The 24,946-nt window shown below is 49.4% G+C and overlaps 1 protein-coding gene across 50 annotated transcripts in view; it reads right to left on the minus strand.

Moving 5' to 3' along the window:
* The window catches only part of LOC126867648 (cell adhesion molecule Dscam2), a 56,289-nt gene that overhangs the window by 10,984 nt on the left and 20,359 nt on the right, over nucleotides 1–24,946 (minus strand). For 15 of the 50 annotated variants that reach the window (XM_050622376.1, XM_050622370.1, XM_050622400.1 and 12 more), the window contains exons 7-11: nucleotides 17,552–17,681; nucleotides 14,298–14,734; nucleotides 13,950–14,206; nucleotides 13,556–13,868; nucleotides 9,364–9,681 (exon numbers count right to left, since the gene is read on the minus strand). In XM_050622376.1, the coding sequence (XP_050478333.1) occupies nucleotides 9,364–9,681; nucleotides 13,556–13,868; nucleotides 13,950–14,206; nucleotides 14,298–14,734; nucleotides 17,552–17,681 (1,455 nt within the window). Of the gene's footprint in view, nucleotides 1–1,154; nucleotides 1,443–2,561; nucleotides 2,844–3,339; nucleotides 3,628–4,088; nucleotides 4,380–4,603; nucleotides 4,898–5,193; nucleotides 5,488–5,841; nucleotides 6,133–6,406; nucleotides 6,698–7,116; nucleotides 7,408–7,708; nucleotides 7,997–8,275; nucleotides 8,567–8,767; nucleotides 9,053–9,363; nucleotides 9,682–10,459; nucleotides 10,748–11,080; nucleotides 11,375–11,655; nucleotides 11,950–12,263; nucleotides 12,552–13,555; nucleotides 13,869–13,949; nucleotides 14,207–14,297; nucleotides 14,735–17,379; nucleotides 17,507–17,551; nucleotides 17,682–18,148; nucleotides 18,273–19,056; nucleotides 19,181–19,551; nucleotides 19,673–19,762; nucleotides 19,884–19,934; nucleotides 20,059–20,296; nucleotides 20,421–20,648; nucleotides 20,773–22,235; nucleotides 22,360–24,003; nucleotides 24,128–24,946 lie in introns of all 50 variants that reach the window. The other 35 variants (XM_050622383.1, XM_050622395.1, XM_050622398.1 and 32 more) reach the window with 31 other exon arrangements.

Raw genomic sequence — 24,946 nt, forward strand, 5'->3', positions numbered from 1 at the left:
AGCACGAACAGAAAGATAGGTGAAACAGGCAGATAGGAAAGAATATGGTTGCGGCTCTGAAGGAGCTCACAGCGCTCGTGCAAGGAACACTACGTATAATTACTGTGACTATGATACTCGAGCACGGTTCATCATGCTGCACCGCTTGAAAAATAATCTACGTGTTATAGTCTAAGGAAAACTCGCATGCGTATTAAAAGATATATTAGCTACCACTACGAATGCATGTAAAAAATGAACGAGGCGAGACGTGTGGTGAGAGGCAGGGCGGAGGTGAAAAGGTGGAAAAGGTACTTTTCCATAGGTTGACGAGGCACAGGTTGAAAGGGTGATTTTCATGGGTGATTGGATGGTCGGTCGGTCATCTTGGAACAAGGACACGTTGTAGCGCGACGGGGGTACGGTGAGGTATAATAAATCGACACTCGAATGTGATCACGAAAAATACACAGCTCGATCGCTGGGACCTAGATGATCGCTGAAAGATCGCGACGATCCACCGATTATCATTCGATATTGATAAATGAGAATGATTAAATGAAGTATTTAACGCGATTAGAGTCGCGTATGAGAACGAATATTGATGTGTATCCTAATCACGTGCCTGGATTTGTAATCGCGCGGCGAGAAAACAATTCGAAAGCCAACGAAAAGTGTCGTCGAAGAAATTAGCGACGATGAGCATGACAACGAGACAGGGTAATCAAACGAGGCGAGATACTTAGCCACAAATACGATGCGGGTCAAGCTCAACCAATTTGCTGGGGGGGAACACGTAAGAATTTGGGCGTAACTTTGCGTTTGCTACTCGGCTGAAAAACATAGGCGGGTCCAGAAACAATGAACAAAAACGTAGAATAAATGGTAGAAGATAATGGTAAAAGTAAAGAAACATTTAGAAAGAGCGAGAGTGTCGTCCCCGGTGACGAAAGCAACACGCTGTGGTGTCAAACTCTTCCGCTGAGAACTGAAATCCAGAAAGCTTTTCGCCAAGGAAACACGACAGCTTCGGCAACGACGAAGATGCATCAATCAAGCCTGCAATCATATACTCTCACGGGCTTCCGACGCGGTTGCTTTTCATTCCGAGTTATTTAATCATCGTTCAATCATTAGTATATCATTCAATGATCCCACATTACTCTGGCCCTAACCATGAACTCGCAATGTCGCCTCGTGCATCGCTTTCCCAGACGGATTGCTGGCGATACACGTGTAACGTCCAGCGTGCTCCGGTGTTACCGGCTCGATCAGCAAGATACTCGTCCGTGGGCCGAGTTTCCCGACGTTGTATCCCATGAATTGTGACAGTGGCTGGTCCTTGTGGGTCCAGGAAATATCGATCGGAGTGTCACCCACCAGCACCATGCACGCCAATTGAGCGGCCTGCCCCGCATAAATCGGTTGATCCCCAAAATCGAACGGATTGATCCGTGGCAAGACTGGAATGATAGTCTCTAGCTAGATCCACGGTACACGCTTCCTGCGGTCCAAAGCTCCGTGCGATCCCGATTCGTTGGACTGGACCGCGGTCCATCTCGTGGTCATATTCATCGTCGACTTTCATCGGTTCGTCGATTATTCCCTATGATCCGCGACAGACTCTCGCGACTCTCGTCTTTCATCCGATCTCTCGGTAGTCCTTCTCCCTTTCTGCATCGAAACCTAATTTACCGCGTTTCTGTTACATCGTTACGGAGAACGATCGAGTCGAAACTTTAGCTTCGTGCGCCAGCGAAACTTTTCGTTTCTCTCTCTGTGCGAATGATGGTCGTTAACCGATGATGAATCACGGAGGATGAGAAGAGAAGGATCGAGAATGAGCCAGCCAGAGAAAAAAAAAGAGAGTAACAGCGAGACGGAAAGAGAAAGTGACACAACGTGTGTGTTTGTGAGTATGTGTGTATGTATGTGTGTGTGTCTGTATGGGTGTGCGTGTAAGTGTTCAGAAGGAGAAAACGAGAAAGAGAACTGGACCTGGGAATGAAGGGGAAACTTTAGCTCGTCCTGAACTATGGACAAATTACCTTTGATCATGGTAGCCCAAGGATAACGAGAGTGGGACTGTGGTGTCCAAAAGCTACACTCGGCTGAGCGACCTACCTAAACGATGATGCTTCGAAACAAACGATGCGGGAAGATAATTATAATGTAAGAAAGAAAGAGAATGGACAGTGGAGCAAATGTAGACTTTCCAAAAAACATATTCAATATATGTATGCTATTACAACAATCAACAGCAGACAGTGGTAGAAACTTTGCTTAGTTCTCTTTCAAATATATAATATATACACGACTACTACTCGAACTACGAATCACGCAAGAGCGGATAATTAATTCAATTAATAAAAAAACATCGTTCCGTTTTTCGGCCCGAATAACAGCGTAACGTAACGTAACACGAAAAAACGTATAGCAACGGCGTTCCAACGGGCTACGCGTCATATACGGCTGGATCACAACATCATGCCGGTTTCCAATTGTTTCGGATATACCACACGTTCGCTCTGATTTCTGCTGAATACCATGAATTACGTGCATGATGTCTCGTTTTTTTGTACCATTCACTTTGAGATGGGCGCTGTGCCTAGCACGACCGGCTGGATTATCGGCGACGCAAGCATACTCCCCGGCGTGCTCTCCCCTGACTGCGGGGATCGTCAGAGCGGACACTCTATCCCCCAACGCGGTGATACCCACTCCGTCGCCTACTTCTAAATGGCGTCCCTCGAACAACCACTTGAGCGAAATCGGCGTGTCCCCCTTTACGACCGCGCAATGGACGATTATCAGATCGCCGGAGTTGGCCTCGTCGAACGAGAACGGCTGCACATGCGGAGCGACTGCCGAGAGATAGAGACAGATTGACTCTAGAGTCAGGCACAGATACAAACGAAGGAACGGGAGAAAATAGACGTTTCGTTTTAGCGGGAATTATTTAACCGCGGCGAGAATTCTGCCACGGGTTCCGCGACGCAAGGCTTGTTTCAAGTCGATCGCGATTTTTAACGAAACGATTTCGAACGCGATTATCCTTGGATTTCGAATTGGCCGTGGCTGATGCAAAAACTTGTCTTCGTGTTATTCGTGAGTCCGGAAGAAAAATAGAAATGAACGTATGTAAAGATAAATTTGATCCCGGAAAAGAAGAAAAAAGCAAAAAAGTACGAAAAAGTGGACAGGTCTTTTTAACGTTACACAAGCAAGGAAAAATGTACTGCTACTGGAAAAGTGGTCGAAGGAAGCTGGATATTCTTCAGAGGAACAAGACAAGAACATAGGTGTGCGACTTTCGAACAAGATCTATCTTATTGATATAGATCTTTGATTTTTAAGCACCGTTGACAATCAGATCGGCCGAGAGCTCGTGCCTTCCGGCAAGGTTTTCCGCGATACACGTGTACGTTCCAGCGTGTGTCGCCTGGACGGATCCTATGCTGAGTATGGCACCCCGTCCGCCGAGATCCACGATTGAGATTCCAGAGTGCGGCGAAATCGCATGACCGTTTAAGGTCCAGCGAAGCTTCAAGGGTTGATCGCCCTCGACCACGGCGCACGGTACCGTTACTACTTGACCCGAGTTAAGCGGTTTTTCGCCGAACGTGAACGGCAATAATTTCGGAATGACTGGAAAGAGAAAAAAACTGAAAGGAACAAAAGTCTGCGTTGGCTGCCGCGTCACGGTCAGCCTGTGCCAGCAGTGCCACGGTCACGCAACCGTGCACGTAGCTGCCCGATCAAAGAAGAATATTCTCTCTCTTGCTCTTTCTCACTCTCTCGCGATTCGCATTCGCATCGCTCGAATTACTTTATTCGCGAATTACGTGTCTCGCTTCCTTGCATCGCCTAATTCACACGGCAGACAGACGATGTTCGACAGAAGAAGAAAATCAACTAAAACAAAACACCAGAAATACGGTAAAACCGAGAAAACGAGAAAAACAAGCGAAACGAAAAATAGAAAAACGCCGAGTAATCGTGATATCGATAGGAGGATGCCAGGAATGGACGGAAAGAGTTTAGTCGGCACTAGGGAAATAGAGACGGGGGAATATCAGGGTGTGGAAGTTTCGTCGACAAACGTGTACCGTTGACGTCCAATTTGGCCGAATGTGAGGTCGATCCAGCCGCATTCGAAGCAACGCAGGTGTATTCTCCGGCATGTCTCGCAGCTACGGACTCGATTGTCAGTTGCTTGACGCGTTTCCCGGAGTTAGACACGATCACGTCCATTCGATCGGATCTGATTTGCTGGTTATCGAAAGTCCAAGTGATCTCCAGAGGAGAGTCGCCTTTGGTCACCACGCACTGTACGGAAACCAAGTCTCCGGCGTTCACGGGCTCGTCGCCGAAGGAGATCGGCGCGATCTGCGGAGAAACTATGAGACGAACAACCACATAGAAACTGTCGATGGAAGAATTTGAAAGCGTGACGATCTCTTGCGAGCCAATATGAGAATATATATCCACGAGAAAAATAAAAACAAAGGGACCGAAGACAATGCGGTCTCACGCGTGTAATAGCAAGGGTTGAGGATCAAACTTTGGGAAAGTTTCGATGGGAGATCGTGCGAGATGCCTTAATGGTATAATTGCGTAGTACCGTTCACCGATAATACTGCCGAACGGCTGACGGATCCCACCAAGTTGCTCGCAACGCAAGTATATTCGCCTGCGTGGTGCGCGGTGACGGACTCGATGATTAGAAGCGAAGTCTTTTTCCCGCTTTTCGTGACGGTTATATCCGGATGGCTAGCGCGTGTAATCGGTTCCCCGTTCAAACTCCACCGTATCTCGATAGGTGGGTCACCTTTCAAGATGCTACATACTGTTGAAATTTGTTCACCCCAATTGGCCGGTTCTTCGTTGACAGAGAATGGCGCGATCTGTGGAGCGACTAGAAACAATATCCGATAGCCATTTCAGTTCTTTTCGATTCACGGATACTCGTCTCGGTCAGTCTCGTAAGTCCACGTTACACAAATATAGGAAAACCAGGAAAGAAATGGTAGAAGGAAGTTTAAGAAAAGGTACGGGAAGAGACAGGACGGGAGTGGCTTTCACGTTAAGTCAGGAGAAAGGAGATAGTCTCAAAGTTTTCACGGACGCGTGCTAGTGAATGGGAATGATAGCAGTTTCGTTCGTATCTATTGCATGACACAGCTCGTGGAACGGTTTCGTGCATTTCTGTACCATTGACGGCCAAGGTAGCCGAATAGCTCGTCGCTCCAGCTGCGTTCGAGGCTGTGCAAGTATATTCCCCAGCATGTCTGCCACTCACGGCTTCGATGGTCATCAGACTGACTCGCTTTCCAGTGCTTTGTATCGTGATATCACCGTGATTCTTGTTAGTGATAGGCTCTCCGTTCAAAGCCCACGCTACTTCGATAGGTAGGTCACCCTTTACAACGGTGCAAACCGCCGAAACTGCTTCTCCCCAATTCGCGGGTTCGTCGCTGATCGTAAATGGCGCGATCTGTGGCGCGACTGAAACGTTTACGCAAGATCGATGAGCATGCGACACCGTCCGAGAATCTCATAATCGTCCGCGTTAACCTAATTAACGACCACAGGAATTGATACGATTCTGTCGGCGAATCGATCGATCGTCCAATCTCCTAGCTGTTTAATCGTTCGTGGCGAGATCGCGAGTTTTAGTGGCGAAACTGCCCCAACGTCCCCCGTGTACACACGACGATACATAGGACGGATCTGAATAAGCTGCTGAATACAGGTAGATGAGTGGAGGAATGAAAAAGGAAGGTCCCAGCTTTCCCGTCGTCTAAACGAAAGAAAGTCTGAACAGACGTGCGCCGGTCTACACATATGCGTGCGTATTACCGTTCACAGCTAACATCGCCGTATGGCTCGAGGCTCCAGCTTTGTTCGACGCGGTGCAAGTGTACTCTCCCGCGTGTCTTGCGGCCACGGCATCGATCGCCAACACGCTCAGCCGCTTGCTCTTCGTGATCGTGTACTGATCGGTTCTCTCGGGATCGATCGACACGCCGTTGAACGCCCAGGATATGTCCATCGGGAAGTCTCCCTTCAGGATCGAGCAGGTCGCCGAGATCGCTTCACCCGAGTTCACCGGCTCGTCGCCAAATGTAAATGGAAAGATCTGCGGTGCAACTGAGAAACGAGCGCCGCAAAGGTGTTAACCGATCGCGAAATTCGACGTGGGAATATGCATCTTTCGTCGAGTCGCCGGTTTCTTCGTTCTCTCGTTCTTACTCGTACGGGAAAACACAGGTAAACACAGGGTTTCAAGGAAACGGATAAAAGGCAGAGGATTACCGATAGATACGACAGGTGCAACGATATAGCAATTGTTTCGATATCTTATAGGCGAGGCTTATGTGCAAAACGAGTTTTGACGTGCAAGCGTGCTTCTTTAGATAGGTACCGTTCACGGCCAGAGTCGTCGAGTGGCTGACGTTTCCAGCTCTGTTCGTCGCGACGCACGTATACTCGCCCGCGTGTCTCGCTGCCACGGACTCGATGCTCAGTGCGCTCATATGTTTATTGATCCTCGTGATAGTAATGTCCGGATCGTTGAAACCTATCACCCTATCGTTAAACTTCCAAACGATCTCTACCGGAAAGTCGCCTTTCATAATCGAACAGGTAGCCGAGACCATGTCGCCCGAGTTAGCTGGTCCGTCACTGATCGAGAATGGCCCTATATGCGGCGTAACTACAAGGACATGGAAACTTTGTTTAGCATTCATGGACCACGGCATGCTGATTAATGGCTATCGATTCAATCAGCTGCGTCACGATCCCGTGAATGTTTGCTAGAGGCTTAGAGACGCTTCACCTCGCGAGAACGGTTATACGGCCGAGCCATCGCGTCGATGCGAAACAGATCGATAATTCCTGTTGCGGTCTCGTTGGAACACCGATGAAGAATTCATTCGATAAACGAAAGCAACGCGCGCGTGATATCAACGATACGTGTGATAGACAATGCGACGAATCTCCTCTTCTCTTCGACAGGTTGGATCGAGGAGAACGTGTAAGGGCGATAGAAGGTTGCGTGCATGCATGAAACGAAAAGAAAACAGTGAGACTAGAGAGGAATGGAAGAAGAGAAAATACGGGATGTCGTTGTACCGTTCACAGCGAGAGATGCGGAATAACTCGTTCCACCGGCTGCATTGCTGACAGAACACGTGTATTCTCCCGCGTGTCTGGCTGTCACAGCGTCGATCGTCAATACGCTGACACGCTTGCTGGTATTTACTATCGATATATCGTAATGGTTACGCGAAATCGGCTCGCCGTTCAGGGCCCACTCGATCTGGATCGGGTGATCCCCTTTCAGTACCGTGCACGTTGCGGTGACGGTGTCCCCCCAATTCGCTGGTCCCTCTCCGATCACGAATGGCACGAGTTCCGGTGCAACTGCGGTCAGCATAATATGCCAGAGATGTTTAATTCTTCGTATAAAACGAGTGACAAATGGTACGACCCTTCCTAAGAATGACGAATTTATCAGCAGGAAATCTGATCAATGACAACGATGTAATCCTTTTTTGAAATAAAAAAAAAAAAGCAACCAGAGGAATTAGGAAGGGTACGATGACTGAAACAGTCGACGATGGAAACGGAAATCGGGTACAGAGGGAAGCTATTTGACCGAGTATCGTGCATGCATCGAGAAAATAAAGCAAACTGAATGGGGAATAAGGAACACGTATTGTACCATTCACGGCCAAAGTCGCGGTGAAACTCGTTCCACCGGCGGCATTGCTGGCCATGCAGGTATATTCCCCGGCGTGACTCGCCGTCACGGCGTCTATCGTCAGCAAACTGACACGCCGGCTGGTCGCGATCGATATATCGGAATAATCGTGGGAGATCGGTTCACCATTGAGAGCCCATTCGATCTGAATCGGAGAATCACCCTTCAACATGGTGCAGGTTGCGGTGACCGTGTCTCCCCAGTTTGCTGGTTTCTCACTGATCACGAACGGAGCTATCTCGGGAGCAACTAAGAGGAATAAAGAATCCTTAATTGTCTAATTGTTTCGTTCTCTATTGTCCTCGAGTACCACGACTCGATTACCAATTTATAACCACGTGTAACAGTACCGGTCGGAGATCTGAATTATGGATATCATTCGTTAGAGGATCGATACGTTTCGCTCGAGAGAAATTCCAAGCCTCAACCACCGACACCGACTGGGAGGCAGCGAGGAAACAGTGATGACAGTCAAGGAGTGCAGAAGAGGGAAATGTATCGGAGAACATCTCTGTTGAGGAAAAGTACCATTGACAGCCAGGGTAGCCGAATGACTGGTCGCTCCAGCTTTGTTGGACGCCGAACACGTGTACTCTCCCGCGTGTCTCGCGGCCACGGACTCGATGCTGAGGATGCTATTCTTTCGCGTGGTTGCCAGAATGTTAATATCCGAACGATCACGGCCGATTGGTTCGCCGTTCAGAGCCCACGTGATCTCGATTGGTAAATCACCCTTGAGGATGGCGCACACCACGGAAATCGAGTCGCCCCAATTCGCCGGCTCCTCGGTGATTACGAACGGAGCTATCTGCGGTGCGACTGTAACCGAGTACTTTGCCAGTTTCCGTGGTCCGTGAGAAAACGAACGTTGCTGCAATGAGTTCACGCGACCCCTTCGATCGCTCGCCACGATACGAGATAGCGGAAGCGGTACGTGGGATTGCGATGAACGAGAGGATTAAAAGGGAATGAAGATCAAGGTTTCTCTATATCTGTTTCGGGTGTGTCTACTGTAGGTACCATTCACTGTCAATTCCGCCGAATAGCTGGTGGCACCGGCTGCGTTCGAGGCAACGCAGGTATACATTCCCGCGTGACTCGGACTGGCTGAATCTATGGACAGCAGGCTGTTCCTTTTCGTGGTAGTGACTGATATCCGATGACTCTCGTCGATGGGCATACCGTTCAACGCCCAGCTGATCTCGAGCGGGGAATCCCCGTTGACTACGGTGCAGACACCCGATACGGAATCGCCCCAATTCACAGCCTTGTCGGCCATTTCGAACGGGGCAATGCGTGGCGGTACTGTCGACGTGATAACAACGCTAGATGGATAGGTCGAACGTATCGATGTACACGTATCGTTCGATGGAAAAAAAAATACGCGACCGTCGTTAATATGGATGTACGACGAGATAATTATCGAACTCCTTAAAGAACTTTTCACGACACGAGGAAAGAACCGTAAGACGTTGACACGAAGAATTTGTCTCTCGACGTTCACCTCCATCCTCAGTGGCACCTACGAGATCGATGACGCATACCCCCGGTGTAGTACACGGCCGACCAATCACCCAATCGGTTCACCCAATCGTCCTAAATTCATCAAAGCGTACCGTTCACTGACAGAACCGACGTGTGCGTAGCGGATCCGGCTGCGTTGATCGCGGTGCACGAGTAGTCGCCCGCATGTCTTGCGGCTACCGAGTCTATCGTCAGGGTGCTGATCCGTTTACTACTTCTGGTCACGACGATGTCAGGAATGTCGTAACTGTGGTCACCGGACACGCGTCCGACATCGATAGACCTACCGTTCAGTGACCACACGATCTTCACCGGCAAATCGCCTTTGATCACGGCGCACTGAACGGTGGCCATATCTCCCGCGTTGGCAGCCTCGTCACCGAACGTGAACGGCGCTAACTGCGGTCCTACTGCAAGTTACAAACAACCTTTGAATCACGCGTAGGAGCTTCCGGAGCAGGACACAGGTTCGGAGTTTTTACATCCCGGTTGATCGAAGCGCGAAAACAATCGCGTACCACGAACGACGCGTTGGAGCTGTCGTTTCGATCGAGGACGACGGTGCGTAGACTAGAACGGCTACGAGGTGTTCGAGGAGATTCAAAGGAGGTGGATAGAAAACGGTAGACAGAACTGTAAAAAAGCAATACGAAAACAAGTAAAAGAAACATGGACCATCGTCTCGCTGTATCTGCGGGATGGGCCGTGTCCTTACCTGCCGTCGTCTCTGACGATAATCTTACCTTGCCTTCGTACGCGAGGATCGAGACATTCGTTCGCACATCGTTCGATCATCGGCACGACGACGGCAGTGATCTTCTGATAAACATTATTACACTATGAAGATTACTGCGGAAAACAAGAAGTTACGAGAGAAGATACTGAGAGTGTACAAAGCTATTGAAAAACGCGCCGACCGATTATTCGAGGCAAACGTTGCAGTAAAAATATAATTAAAACGAGAGAAGAAATTAGCGGCAAAGTTCGTAGAACGATCAACGTTTTAAACGTAAAAGTTCGTCCGGCGAAAGTGGAGCGTACTTTAAAAAAGAACGACCCACATTGGTCGAAACTTTCCTCGCTATATATCCGCGGTACCGATCGATCTCCCCTTGAATGGTCGGCGCGCCCTTTAACAGGCCGTTTATAGTCGCAAAGTTAATAAATTCGTATAGTCGAGGGGGATACCGTTGACCGAGAGCACGGCGGTGTGACTGTCGGATCCGGCGGCATTAGACGCGATGCACTTGTATCTTCCAGCATGCCTCGCCGCCACACTGTCGATGCTCAAGAAGCTGACCCTCTTATTAAATATGATATTAATGTCCGGTCTGCTCGAGTCTATCGGGCTGTCGTCGAACGTCCACGTCAAATTCACCGGGAAGTCGCCTTTGACGATCGTGCAAGAGATCGACAGCATCTCGCCGGAGTTGAGCGGATCGTCGCCGAAAGAGAACTGGAGGATCTGTGGCGCGACTGCGTGAGCGACACGGCAGCATGGACGAAAGGTAGAGACGTGAGAAACAAACAGAGTCAGAATGGGTTCGAAGAGGGACGCGTTCTCTGGATGCCGCCTACGAGACGAACATTGCATCCCCCTAACGGGAAGCTCCGCTCGCAGCCGCGTATTTACAGATCCGAGCGTCGATCGTACGAAAGGATGTGAGAAAGGACGGTTAACGGTTATAAGCGGAGAAGGATAGACGGAAGCAGAAGAACGAATGCCTTAGTAGGAAGAAAAGAAGACGATGACAACGAAGGAACGCAAAGATGTGTTCGGTTACGTGCGAAGGGGTCGTACACATGTACCGTTTACAGTTAGCTGAGACGAGTGTGTGGTAGCGCCAGCGCGATTCGACGCGGAACAAGTATATTCTCCAGCGTGTCTTGCCGCGACCGACTCGATAGTTAGGACGCTGTTTTTCTTGTTCGTACTCCCTATGACGACGTCGGATCCGTGGTGGCTGTCGATCGGAGTCCCGTTAAACGCCCAAGATATCTCGAGAGGCTGATCGCCCTTCGCCACGGAGCATGTCACGGAGACTAATTCGCCCCAGCTGGCGGGCTCGTCGCCGAATGCAAAGGGTAGTATCAGCGGGGCAACTGGAAAACATGACTAGAAGAGTCGAAGCGAGGAGGAACGAGTGTCGATTCGCGCGTAACGCTTCTACCATCGATCCTAGTTGTTTAAACGACGCAACGCGACGTTAGGGTTGGTATGGCGGTGGAGTTAACGCTGACACGCAATGGGAGAAAGGTTTCTCATGACGGAAACTGGGTGTAAGATGGAAAAATGCGAGAAGTAGTCTGTCACAGTGAAAGCATAGCTCGCAAGAATACAGAGAAAGGGAAAAGGGTGGCAAGGGTTGAAGTGGAAATCGTACCGTTCACCGTTAAGGTTGCCGATCGACTGACGGAACCGGCGAGATTCGATGCCGAGCAGGCGTACTCTCCGGCGTGTCTTGCAGAGACGCCGTCGATGATAAGGGTGCTCAGGTGTTTGCTGATTCTTGTGATAGTGATACTAGCGTCTTTCGACGTGTCGATCGGCACGCCGTTGAACGCCCACGATATATCCATGGGCATATCGCCCTTCAAGATCGAGCAAGGTACGGACACGGAGTCTCCCGAGTTGGCGACCTCGGCATTGAAAGCGATCGGTAGAAGCTGCGGGCCAACTGAAGTCATCGTACAATTAGAATCGCGTCTCATCGCATGCACACAGTCCTATGGATCTGATTGCGGCGCAATGATCGTCGTCCGTATCGTGAAACAACGATAGCGTTCTAGGTCTCTCGAAAGCGAACGTTTCAGTCAGAGGAGATCGTTGGAATTCTCAATGCAGGAGATCACAGGCCAGGATACAAAGAGGGACTTCGCTACGGTGCGTTTTGCCAGGATTGTGCAGAAAACGAACGAAACGAAAGAAGAAGAAAAAATAAACACGAGAAAGTGTATCATATTTCTCTAGGAACGGATGATAGTCCCGAACCATTGACGGTGAGTGTGGTCGAATGGGACACAGTTCCAGCCGCGTTTTCAGCGGTGCAAACGTACTCCCCCGCGTGTCTCGCGGTGATGACTGAGATCATGAGCATGCTAACGCGATCCGCGACCTTCTTCGCAAGTACGCCGGAGGAACCGCCCATCTCTTCTCCGGGATAGCTCCAACGTATGTTCAAAGGCAGGTCACCGGTCGGTACGATACACTGCAGGTTTGCGAATTCTCCAGCGTTCATGGGTAGCTTCGTGAACGAGAACTGCTGTATCGTGGGCGGCACTGAGGGTGGAGGATCGATGTATGGACGTGTAATGACAGGTCGCGAGCGTATGTACGTGATTGTGTACGTGTCGTACGTCACGTGTACTGACGTGTATACGTCGATGAGTTGGCTTCGCTTCATGGTTCTTTTAATGTACAAAACGGCAAACAACAAAAATTCGTTTACATGGAAAGCGTAGATCGATCGATAACAAAAGATGGAAAACGATTCGCGTCGACGAAGCCAACCCATTGGCTGTTAATATACGTTCAGAGACACGGTACTCTGTGGAGCAGCGGTTGCTATGCGTGGTGGACGCGCGAAGAGAGAACAATTCTGACAAGAATGCACTAGATTTCTTACGGTCGATCGTTGGCCACCGCCATACCAACTTCCCACATTCCAACGAAAGCGCTCGTGCCTCTTTTCGAGACGTTCCCATTTTACGTGCGATTAAAGTGTTCGTGAAATCTGCAACGAGGTCGTCGTCCGTGTGCGTGTCCGCGTCCGTGTCCGTATGCGACAATTCTCGAATCGCGATCCACCGGCTTTTTTTCACGGTTCTATGTTACACAGTTCTCACGATTCTCGATTTTCGGCCGAGATACTCGATTGCACCTAATTTAGCCTTTATCGACATCGTCGACAAATGACAGGATTCGCTGAAAGAGTCGTCATTAGAGTTGTGAGACAACGTCGAACGCTATCGTATCGCTATAGCGTTCGTCGAATCATCTCTCATCACCTGAAAAGAACGTTTTACGCAGGATCCCGATACGCTTTACCGATTGCTCGCGATTATACAATCTGTTTCTTTACGTTAAAAAAAATTTTAAAAAATCTTAATTCGTAATAAACAAAATATTTTATATCGTATATCTTGAAAACGTGTGATCGAAACATTTACTCGTCGTAATATCGCGTCTCTGTTCAAATTTCGAGATTACTCGTATTTCAACTACACGCGATAATCGAAGTTCGCGAAATCGATCCTAAAGACATAAAGAAACTTGGAACTTACCCATAACTTGAACTTCCAATGTTCCCCTTGCGCTGTAGCCTTGAGCGTTGCGTGCAACACAGGTGTAAGTAGCCTGATCGCTCATTCTCTCGACGTTCTCAATGATAAGCGTGCCATTAGGGAAGACCTTCTGTTTCCTGTTGATCGGCAAAACTCTGGTGTCTCTCTCCCATACGATGCTTTCGATCGGATATCCGGCTACTGGACAGGTCACGCGAAGAGTTTCACCAGCAACGATAGCCTTTTTGTCCATGTGACGAATGAAGGGCAGACCATAGACATTGAGACGCGCAGAATGTTCAGCGGATCCAACCTGTAATCACCAAATTATCCCATCATTACCATCCTTCGTTCTCCTTTATTCCTTCAAAAGGAAGAAAGTGACTCTTCTTACCTTTGAAGCGGCAATGCATTTGTAGAGCCCACCGTCGTTTGTATGAATGCTGGAGATGTTCAAATGAGAAACCACGTCGCCGTTCACCGTAACGTATTGCCCTACTTGAAGCCTTTCAGTGTTGGATAGCCGTTTGCCATCGAGTTCCCAGGTGATCTCAGGAGTTGGGTTTCCGCTGGCGACACACTTGAGGAACATGCTGGGTCCAGGTTGAAGAGTCTCCTCGGCGAAGGCCTGGCGAATCTGCGGGGGTTCGACTGTGGATGTAAAAACATTTGCAATCAAAACGGTCTCTTAAAAATGTGAACTACGAGCCATAGACTCGAATTCCTTAGAACCAAAACTCACATCGTCCACCAAGTTTCAGTTCAGCGGTTGCCTGGGCGCTTTCTTGATCGTTTCTAACAAAACACTGGTACATTCCCTTATCTTCCTTCTTGACGCTGTCGATTCTGAGCACGGGTTCTTCCAGTCCAAGGGGTTTGCCATCCTTCAGCCAGGAGATGGTCTTGATCGGATTTCCTCTGACGTTGCACGTGAAAGTAGCTGGTCTTCCAAAGTCGATAGTCTGTGTGTTAGGTTCGATTTCCGCTGCCAGTGGTGCTGTTACAGTCAACACGGTCTCCACGCTTTCACCGCCGACGGAGTTGTTCACGATGCACAGATATTTGCCAGAATCTTCGACGCGAGCCTCGCGAATGATCAGTGTTCCGCTAACTTGACGAACGCGCTCATTGAGTTGGACAGGTTGACGACGAGAGGAGCCTTCGATGAACTTGTACCATCTGAAACGACAGGATGAAAGGGGATTGTTTTCGCAAGTCGGCTGCTGGAACGAGGCGCTTTCGTGGCGGATCGATTCTCATACAAAATGAAAGAGATGAAACGAAGCCAATGGAAACATTTTGCCGGTTCAAAGGTCGAAACGTTCGATCCGTGTGGATGGGAAGAAACGCGATCGCGTGATATTGGCGGAGAGAATGCATACCAGCGAAGATCGACACGAGGTACGACCAGGTCGATACGCGACGTTTCTGTTCGCTTCGTTCCATGCTGCTTTTATTTTCCATTTTCCATATAGGCAGGGCTTTGGGCGTCTCTGGGCGCGGGCTTCTGTCTCTACTGATGGCTCATTAGCGCGTGTCTCGCTACGACACGAGTACGCAAACTTAATGAAAAAGAGAGCTTCAACAACAGCTGGAGCGTAAATAGCGGTCGTAAAGCAGAGCAGGTTGGGAAACGGAGGGAATGAAGGCTGGCAGCGACAACTTCGTTACGGCCGAAAAACAAAAAATGCGCAAGAGAAGCATCGGTTTCGTAGCCCGTACACACACGCCGAGACCTCAGAGCCGAAATGTATATCGTATGCCTAAGGGAGAAAGTGAGAAGGCGATCGCCGTGGAGTCAAGAACGTAACTGGGACACGCTGTGTGCGTCGTCCTTACTCTCGATCTTCGCCACGTGTTGACTGACAATTTACGATCACCGGAATGGATTAGAGGCGGAAGAACTTAACAACGGAAAGAAACGGACGACCGGGTTAAAATTAAGAAAAATCTACTCCAAGATCGGGATGGATCGTGTTAAAAACTGCTTAACGAAATTAAAATAAGCTTCCACACCACTCGTGTGTGAATAATGTACAGCGAATCACGGGAGACTTGTTCCCGTAAACGTAGGAATTGGATCTGGAACGATATTAGGAAGACGAACAAGAAAGAGGTTCAGGAAGGCGGTGACAATCGAGCGACACGACGTGTGACAATTGTGCAAGTGGACAACGCGCGAGACATACTACACGAATCATGACGCGCAATCCTGGCAAGTGAGAGAAAGAGAGGGTGTGGGGCAGTGAAATACACGAACGGATGAACGGAAGCACGAAGGTGGCGAGGACTTACCAGCCAGATATCGTGGGACTTATTGGAGGTGTGCAGGTGCTGGGCAACATTGTTCGCCCCATTGATCGGGTGACACCCTCTCGGACCACCCGGATCAGCACCGAGGTTACCGAAGGAGAAGAGGGCCCGCATCCTTTTCAGAGTCGCGCTTCCGTCACCTATCTCGTGGGGTTGCGCCACGGGGTTCCAGTCGGCACTGAAAACCAACATGTCCGATTGGCCCCGGATACGGGATACACAATTTTCGTTTCTTTCTTTTTTTCTTTCTTCCTTCTTAACGAAGATTTATCGTCGATTTTCCCTGTTTTTTTCGCTTTGTAACTATCTAAGAAACACGATCACGTTCAGCTTAAATCGAGAACAAAATGCAAGATGCGTTAAAGTTGAACGAGACGAGTTGTGGCGCGAGCAAATCACGACTAAAGAAATCGGTCTCTTACAACAACAAAAATCGCCCTATAATCATCCTTCTTCTCTATTCTAAGCTCGTCTGTCGTTCCTATATAGATAGTTTACGAGAGTGGCCGGCGTTGGGATCTTGGATCATCGTTATGCACGCTTTGCCCACTCACTTTTTCCCTTGCTTTTCTCTTTTCGTTCTCTCTTTGCTTTGTTCTTTGTTCGTATTTTCTTTTTTTTTTTTATTCTCACTCGAGGCTACCTTTGTTTTCGTTCCCCTTATCTCTTATGCTTTACGGCAATTCGTGTCTGCCTCTTGTGTCTTATTTGTCTCTTATACTTCGCCTCTCTCGTTCTGTCTCTGTCGAACGTCCGACTTCTTGGATTTTTGCGGTACCGCCACCCGACACGGGGTAGAGGGTAAGGATGGAACGCTTCGAAAATAGGATCCGTGCTCTGCGGAGCAAGACCAAACGACCAAACAAAAGAAAAAAAAGAGAAGCTATACGGAATTGTGTGTACCTAGAGATCGGGGCAGGAAAGCCTTGTGCCGCACACGCCAGCGCCAGAGACTCGCCCTCTACCCCGCGGTACTTATTAAGGCCGTCTCCAGTCCCTTTTGGGGCAGTACGACCGGACGGTTCTGGAAGGATATCATTCATTGCCCAGAATAACTAAGTCGTCCTCATTCGTTTCATTCTTTGCTACATTTATTCGTAATTAGATTCGTTTCTTTTAATTCGTCGATCGTTACAAAGAGACTCTGCGAGAAAGAGGCTCTTAGTGCATATCGATTCTCTTAGTGGAACTTGCGATCAACTGGGTACTCCTATTACCATTCAGTTAATGCTCCGATCGATTGGTACACACACGTGAGACCCCCTTCTCGCGAAGAATTAAACACGCACATTACGTACCTCGTCCTTCTCCCCAGCGGTTAGTATCTTGAGTAGACTATGCTTAAACGTTCCATGCTACTTACCTTGAGAACAAGCTCCTTGACCGGGTAGCATGCCTCGCGAAACGCACAGACATCAACTGACTCGACTCATCGACGACGACGACGACAACTTTGGAAACCAGCGGGGGGGGAACGATAGGGAAACCGCGAGATAATCGGTGGTGTCTACCTTGTCAGAGGTACGGGAAATCCCTGCAGCGCGTGAGTCAGCGCGATATCCTGACCCCTACCAGCCAAAACCACTTCCCTTTCGAATCTCTTGCCCGAAAAACGCGGAGCTATCTTGTTTGTGCCCTCTGAAACGCGATCGTAACGTGTTCCCGAGAACGAAAGAGGAGTACCTTGTCACTGGGACAGGAAATCCCTGAGTCGAGCAGTCCAGAGCCACCACCAATGTCCTTGGAACGTCGACGAGCTTGCCACCCTCGTAACGTTCACCGGCTATACGCGGCGCGACGTTACCTGTCGGCTCTGTAAGCGGCAAGAGAACGCGACTAATTCGGCGCGTGGCTCGCGATTCTCATCTTCGACCACGCGAAACGATGCGAGGAAACGATGGAGAGAAAAGGCTGAGTACCCGAGCAGGATCGCCACCGCCTGGAACGAGCTCGAGGCCCCTCGTTTACGTTCATACACGTGACCGTACCTGAACGTGGGGGCTGGAAAACCTTGAACAGGACACGGCAGACCCACCGTTCGATCGACTAGGATGTCCCACTTCAGCCCAGTCACTTCCTTGTCCCGTACGTTTGGACGCACACTACCCCGTGGCTCTGTAATAATTGGGTACGGGGATATGTCGCTTGTCGTCGTTGTCGGACGCGTCATCGATGCACGGCACGTGATCATGTCCCAAAGAATACGATGGACGTGAAGATAAAGACCGATCGACAAAGGCTAGGACGGAATACGAAGGAGTACCGAACGACGTTGCTCACCTGTACAAAGGCGGAGGACTGGCCTGAGCCTCGCACAGTAACGTCAAAGCTTGGCCCTGGACTTTTGCCAATCCGTCGAATTTCGATCTAGGCGGCAATCGAGGAGGACTACTTCCGACCGGCTCTAGAAAGCAAAACGAGCAAAACATTCAACGCCACCGGATCAATCTATATCTTCACGTTTCTCTCGCGTTCCGTAGTCCATCGCCCTAACGAGTCGATCGAAGAAACTGCCAAGAATAATCGCGATCGAAGATTTCCTCACTTTTGCTCGTTCGAGCATACCTGAAGATCGGCAGTGGATGCGCCTGAGCCTGACACAACAGGGCCGTGGCATTTCGCGCCGGCAGAGAGAAGACCGTTATCTTAGCTGTGGGTGGCACTTTGGGCGCAGCGCCGCTCACAGGCTCTGAATGTAGAGAAACGATATCTCTTAAGAGATCGTCGATAAATACCTATAAGCTGGAAGAGGGTGACCCTGCGCCGGGCAAAGCATCGTTACTGGCGTGGCCACGTAACTGGCGAGAACGTCGTACTTGGCAGTGGACGCGACTCTGGGTTTGGCACCGTTTACAGGCTCTACACAAGCGCCAAATTAAGAGAACCGGTGAATGGACAAACGAAGATTAGTTCACTGACCTAAACGTGGGAGCAGGGAATGCCTGGGCGTCGCATAGTAAACTGAGCTCAGCACCATTCGCCATCTCGAACGAGTCGGATTTTGCTGATTTCGGGAATTTTGGTGACACCCGACCTGCCGGCTCTAACGTTCATAAAACGTAACAAACGACATTTCTTTATTAACGCTCAAAATGCTCGCCCCGCGTGAACGTGCCACCGCGCCGCCTCATACTCGCGAAACGCGAAAGGATGAAGAAGAGAAAAGATAAAAGCAAGCAAAAGATTACCTGTGAGTCGGAGGTGGCGATGCCTGAGCGGAACACGTGAGCGCGACCGAGGATTTCGCGGCTCTGACATAGGTGACGCTTTTCGCGTCGCTTTGAAAGGCTGGCGCCTTGGATCCCACGGGCTCTAGATCAAATAAACGCGAGACAAAGAGGTCTAACTGGAGCGGAGCTGTCATTTACCTGAACGACGGAACTGGGAACCCTTGTGCGGGACAAAGCAATGTCGACGAGCTTCCAGCGGCGCGGATGAACGAATTCACGCGATCGTCGCTCGAGAATTTCGGCCCCTTCGCTCCCATCGGCTCTGGCAATATAACAATCGTGCAGGTTGTCAGCTTCGAAGAGCTCGTGTCGACGAAAGCCAAAAAAGAAGAGGACGTCTACCGCTCGGGAGCGACGTTCCTCCGCATTCAGAGATTTTTGTTTATTCGATAGGCAAAATGGAATTACGAAAACGATCGATAAGAAGGACGAGCTGCTATGTGACTCGAGTACCTGAACGCTGGTACCGGGTGACCCTGCGCTTGGCACTGCACCGCGAATCCCGATGAGGTTTTGGTCTTCTGCCATCGTTTTGCGTCTCCGCTTACGGATGGTGCCTTGCTTTGCACCGGTTCTTCGCCAGGAAAAAACGAAACGCGTGAAAAGGAACGCAAACAAACTGGTAGTAAAATTTAAACCAACATCTCGTTAGTTCGCGATTTACCTGAACGATGGAACAGGGTAAGCCTGCCCTTGGCAGAGGATCACGATGTGCATACCCATGTGCCTCTCCATGAGACTTCCCTTTTCCCCGAGAATCGACGGTGCTTTGCTACCAACCGGTTCTATCGGGAAAACAAACGAGCCATTCGTCAACTAACGATCGAACGATTTACCTATAATTGGGTACAGGATATCCCTGTGCGGGGCACGTCAACACCACGCTGAATAACGTACTGGTCTCTTTCCAACCGCGTTTCATCTCGCCGATCAAAGCGGGAGCTTTGCTGCCGATGGGCTCTGACGACACAAAAATTGTGCGAGGTTTCCAAAGTATGAAACGATGCGTGCGTTAACGAAGGTTTACCTAAAACTGGGCACGGGATAAGCCTGCGCCGGGCAGAACAAAACGACCGTCGACTCGTAGGCCTTTTCTTTCCAGCCGCCCTTCAAGTCACCCGTCAACGCTGGCGCTTTGCTTCCCACTGGCTCTGTTTATACAGAGCAGTTCGAAAATATTCGATTAACGAGTGTTTACCTAAAACTGGGCACGGGATGCCCCTGAGCCGGGCACGACAGAACGGCGCTGGACTTCGCTCTCTTCTTCAGCCAACCACCCCTTAACTCGCTCGTAAACGCCGGAGCCTTCGTCCCGATCGGTTCTACGAATTTCATGTATATGTACATGCAGTCAAGAAACGCGTGCGATCGACAAGTTGCATTAACATGTTAGTAAGAACGTTCGTTCAAGTGAAGAATGAATACGGTATGAAGAAGAGTGTTTGATTTAGTCACGACATTCAGTGCGATTGATTAACTATAGAAGACGCGTAGGACAGATGTTAGAATATCACGTGTACATTTTATTTTCGTAAGAATTATAAATTTACCTAAATGAAGGCACGGGATAGCCCTGCGCTGGACAGAATATCACGACACTCGTCTTCGTCTCGACTTCTAACATTATTCCTTTAACGATCCCCATCAACGCCGGCGCTTTGCTCCCGACTGGTTCTAATTAGATGCAAAAGAAGGAAGCCGTGAGCAAGATAATGCTTGCCAACAACTGGCGCAACATTCATTGTACGGTTACGTAATTGGTCTAATGGTACAGGGGGGCCCTGATTAAAAAGGATCAAAGAATCACAGTGCAGCAAGAGGCATCCACGGAGAAAGTAACCGACGAAACTAATCCGGTCCGAACCTGCAACGCTTTCTCTTCACGGTCTTCGATCGATCTTACCGCGCTCGGCTAACAACCGACCAGTTTCCTTTCTTTCTTTCGGATTAATTAATACAAAGAGCTTTACCTAAAGGAGGGGACGGGGTATCCCTGCGCGGGACATGGCAGCACGGTGCTGGATCCAGCTCCTTTTTCCAGCCAAACGCCCTTCACATCCCCCGTGAACGCCGGTGCTTTGCTGCCGACCGGTTCTGACAATGCACACGCGATGAGCGAGGCAGAATTAATTGTTCCACTTTGAATGTCAGAAAAGGGGAGCCCGATGCCGGACAAGTACGGGATGAGGGCAAACGAAAAGAAGGCCAAGGCAACGTAATAGAAACAATCTGGCCCACTAAGTGCTCTTCAGTTTTCACAAACGATTGCCAAATAATGCCGCGCTCGTCCCATGAAATCGACGCGAAGGTCTTTCGCGTTTAAATGAACAACTCTTTTAATTAAAACGTCACTCTGGCTGCGGTAGAGTATGCTCGATACATGTAAATTAGGAATACTTTAAGGAGGAATCAGTTACCTAAAGGATGGCACAGGGTACCCTTGCGCGGGACAGAAGAGAACGACATCGGTGTCCGCTGGATTCTCCATCCATACGCCCTTTACCGTTCCCGTGAATGCTGGCGCTTTGCTGCCAACTGGTTCTAACGAATTACACAGAGATACAGGGCCATGCTGTCAGCTTTTTGACTAACACTCAATGATTAATTCAAGAAGTATACCTATAGGATGGAACTGGGAACCCCTGAGCGGGACAAAATAGAGTGAGATCTTGACCGGTGACACGATCGTACCAGGATAGCTTCGCGTCATTCGAGAACTTTGGCTTCTTCGTAGCGACCGGCTCTGTCGGGATTAGGAAAAGCTCGTATGAAGACTGCCTTCGAGTCTACCAGACTAACTATTTTAACAAACTAACCGTATCGAAATGTCTTTGTGTTTGAATGAATAGTCGTTCGATTGAAGTAATCAACGTGCGCTCTCGCTGCATTACGAAGACCAACGCACGTAGAAATACTTGAAGAAAGAATCATTTACCTAAATGATGGCACAGGGTATCCTTGCGCGGGACAGAAGAACACGACACTGGTGTCCGCTTTAATCTCCATGTATCCACCCCTTAAAATGCCCGTGATCGCTGGCGCTTTGCTGCCGACTGGTTCTAACGAATTACACGAAGACACAGGGCCATGCTGTGAGCTCTTTGACTAACAACCAATGATTAATTTAAGAAGTATACCTATAGGATGGAACTGGGAACCCCTGAGCAGGACAAAATAGCGTGAGATCTTGACCGACGACGCGATCGTACCAGGACTTCTTCGCGTCGCTCGAAAACTTTGGCTTCTTCGTGGCGACCGGCTCTGTCAGGATTAGGAAAAGCTCGCATGAAGACCGCCTTCGAATCGACCAGATTATTTTACCTATTCGTACGTTGCGCAAGTTCTACGGATTTAAATGAATACGAAGCTCGTTTAATTAAAGCGTTATCTTATACTTCCGCTACCAATGGAATAATCGGAGCACGTAGGACACGATCAGGAATATTTTATGGAAGAATCAGTTACCTAAATGATGGCACAGGGTACCCTTGCGCGGGACAGAAGAGTACGACACTGGCATCTCCTTTAGCCTCCATCCATCCTCCCTTCAATGTGCCCGTGAACGCTGGCGCTTTGCTGCCAACTGGTTCTAATCATACAAATACATAGGGCCATGCTGTGAGCTGGACGCTCTTTGACTAACACTCGCCGATTAATTTGAAAGGTATACCTATGAGATGGAACTGGGAACCCCTGAGCAGGACAGAGCAGAGTGAGATCTTGATCACTGGGACGATCGTACGAAGATAATTTCGTGTCACTCGAGAACTTTGGCTTCTTCGTGGCGACCGGCTCTGTCACAGGATTAGCAAAAGCTGGACTGAAGACCGCCTTCGAACCGACCAGACTAACTATTTTACCTAACTATCTCGGATTACCGAACACGATACTCTAGAGGGAGCAATGCCTGCACCTGACCGTCGTCACTTAATGGACTTACAAAATCATCGTCCCGCGAATAACTAGAAATGTTCGGCAAATTGTTAAGCAACGCGCGATCTCATTCTTTAGCGCAGCTCTGCGAAATGACTAGATATCACGGGACGACGACTCGGCCTAGCGCGATAGTCGATGCCTTTCAATGGGTAATTTAGTACCTGGTTACGGGAACAGGATGCCCCTGGGCGTTACACGGCATGCTCATTTCCGAGCCCTCTTTACGAAGGAAGAAGAACGATTTAACGTCCCCCACAAAAGCAGGCGCTTTGATCCCCATCGGCTCTAAGCAAGGGAAACAACGAAGTCACGCGGAATGCCATTAAAATTTCTAGCCGGTGTAGCCTGAGTCCGCCGGACAGGGTTCCCCTTTTTTTCTCATCGACTACGTCGCCAACGGTCCTACGCTTCTCGCGCTACCTTGTGAGAGAGAAGAAAGCAAAAACGCGCGTTCTTTCCATGTCCATGTCATCCAGTTTCGTACCTATAGACAGGAGTTGGATGGCCTTGAGCATTGCACGGAAGACTAATATCCGTGTTTATTCGACGTCCCAACAAGGAGAGTTTTGGATCTCCGGCAAAGGTTGGCGCTTTGCTTCCGACAGGCTCTAAACAACATTGACGCTTGATTATTCTAGCATACACAGTTCTAGTTCGTCGATACCGAACACCGATAGAACGTAGCCGAGCAACAGTACCCGATAACTAATTCAGCTAACCGTTCAACGGTTTTCACGGCTGGAATTTAATCGATATGCCGAACCAGGTTGAATTCTTTACCTAGTAGTGGGCACAGGGCTTCCCTGCGCGGCACAAAAAATGGAGATTGGTTGACCCTCGTATCGTCTGATCGTACGGCTCAAATCGTCCGACGTTAATCGCGGGGACCTTGCTGCAACCGGTTCTGAAATCGATTGTTTCACATCGCATTCGATCCAGCTGATTTCTCGACTGGCGCGACAGATTTACCTGGTTGTTGGCACTGGGAATCCCTGAGCGCTGCACGCGAGCACCACGCTCGTGCCCTTGCGCCTCGCGTATTTACTCAGACTATCATCGCTGGAGAAGATCGGCGACTTGAATCCAACCGGTTCTACGAAACACACAGCGCTCTCCAATCTTTGCTTTTCATTGTAAGCTATTTTCTCGATAGCGTTTTATAGGAGCAAGAATATTTTCCAAACGTTCGAAGAAGGTGATGGTGATAAATTACCTGGTGGTTGGCACGGGGAATCCCTGAGCACTGCACGCGAGAACCACGCTCATGCCCTGTCGCCTCGCATACGCGCTAAGACTGAGATCGTTGGAGAAGATCGGCGACTTGAATCCGACCGGTTCTACGAAAAACACGGAAAGAATATTCCCGACGACGAGCAAAGAACAAAGTGACGAGCTCGACGCGCTAAACGTAGGAAGCGAGTCGACGAACGATCGCGATTAAAATACGCTGTATTTGATCGTATTTTAAGAGGCATAAACGCGTTAAACAAAGCGTGCGATATTGCCGAGCGACACGCGAGATTACCTGGTGGTTGGCACGGGGAATCCCTGAGCGTTGCACGCGAGCACCACGTTTATACCCTTGCGCCTCGCGTATTTACTAAAGCTATTGTCGGTGGAGAAAATGGGCGACTTGAGTCCAACAGGTTCTGGGGAAAATATCGTGACAACGGGAATTACGTTTCCGATATATAAAACGACTCTGGAAAGCGACGACACAAAGCCGGCGACAGTGTGAAATTAGAATTAACGAACAAGCCGCGGCGAAAGCCAAACGCGAGTCATTCGAAACCGACGTCGCGTCGGAACCATTGGGAAATTGTATCGACCGCGGGTTCGCGCGACCGTGCGCTCGCGATTATATATCGTCTCACCTCGAAAGTGGAACAGGGTAACCTTGCACCGGACACGT

This window comes from Bombus huntii, chromosome 7, assembly GCF_024542735.1.
Source record: "Bombus huntii isolate Logan2020A chromosome 7, iyBomHunt1.1, whole genome shotgun sequence".
Classification (NCBI taxonomy): Eukaryota; Metazoa; Arthropoda; class Insecta; order Hymenoptera; family Apidae; genus Bombus; species Bombus huntii.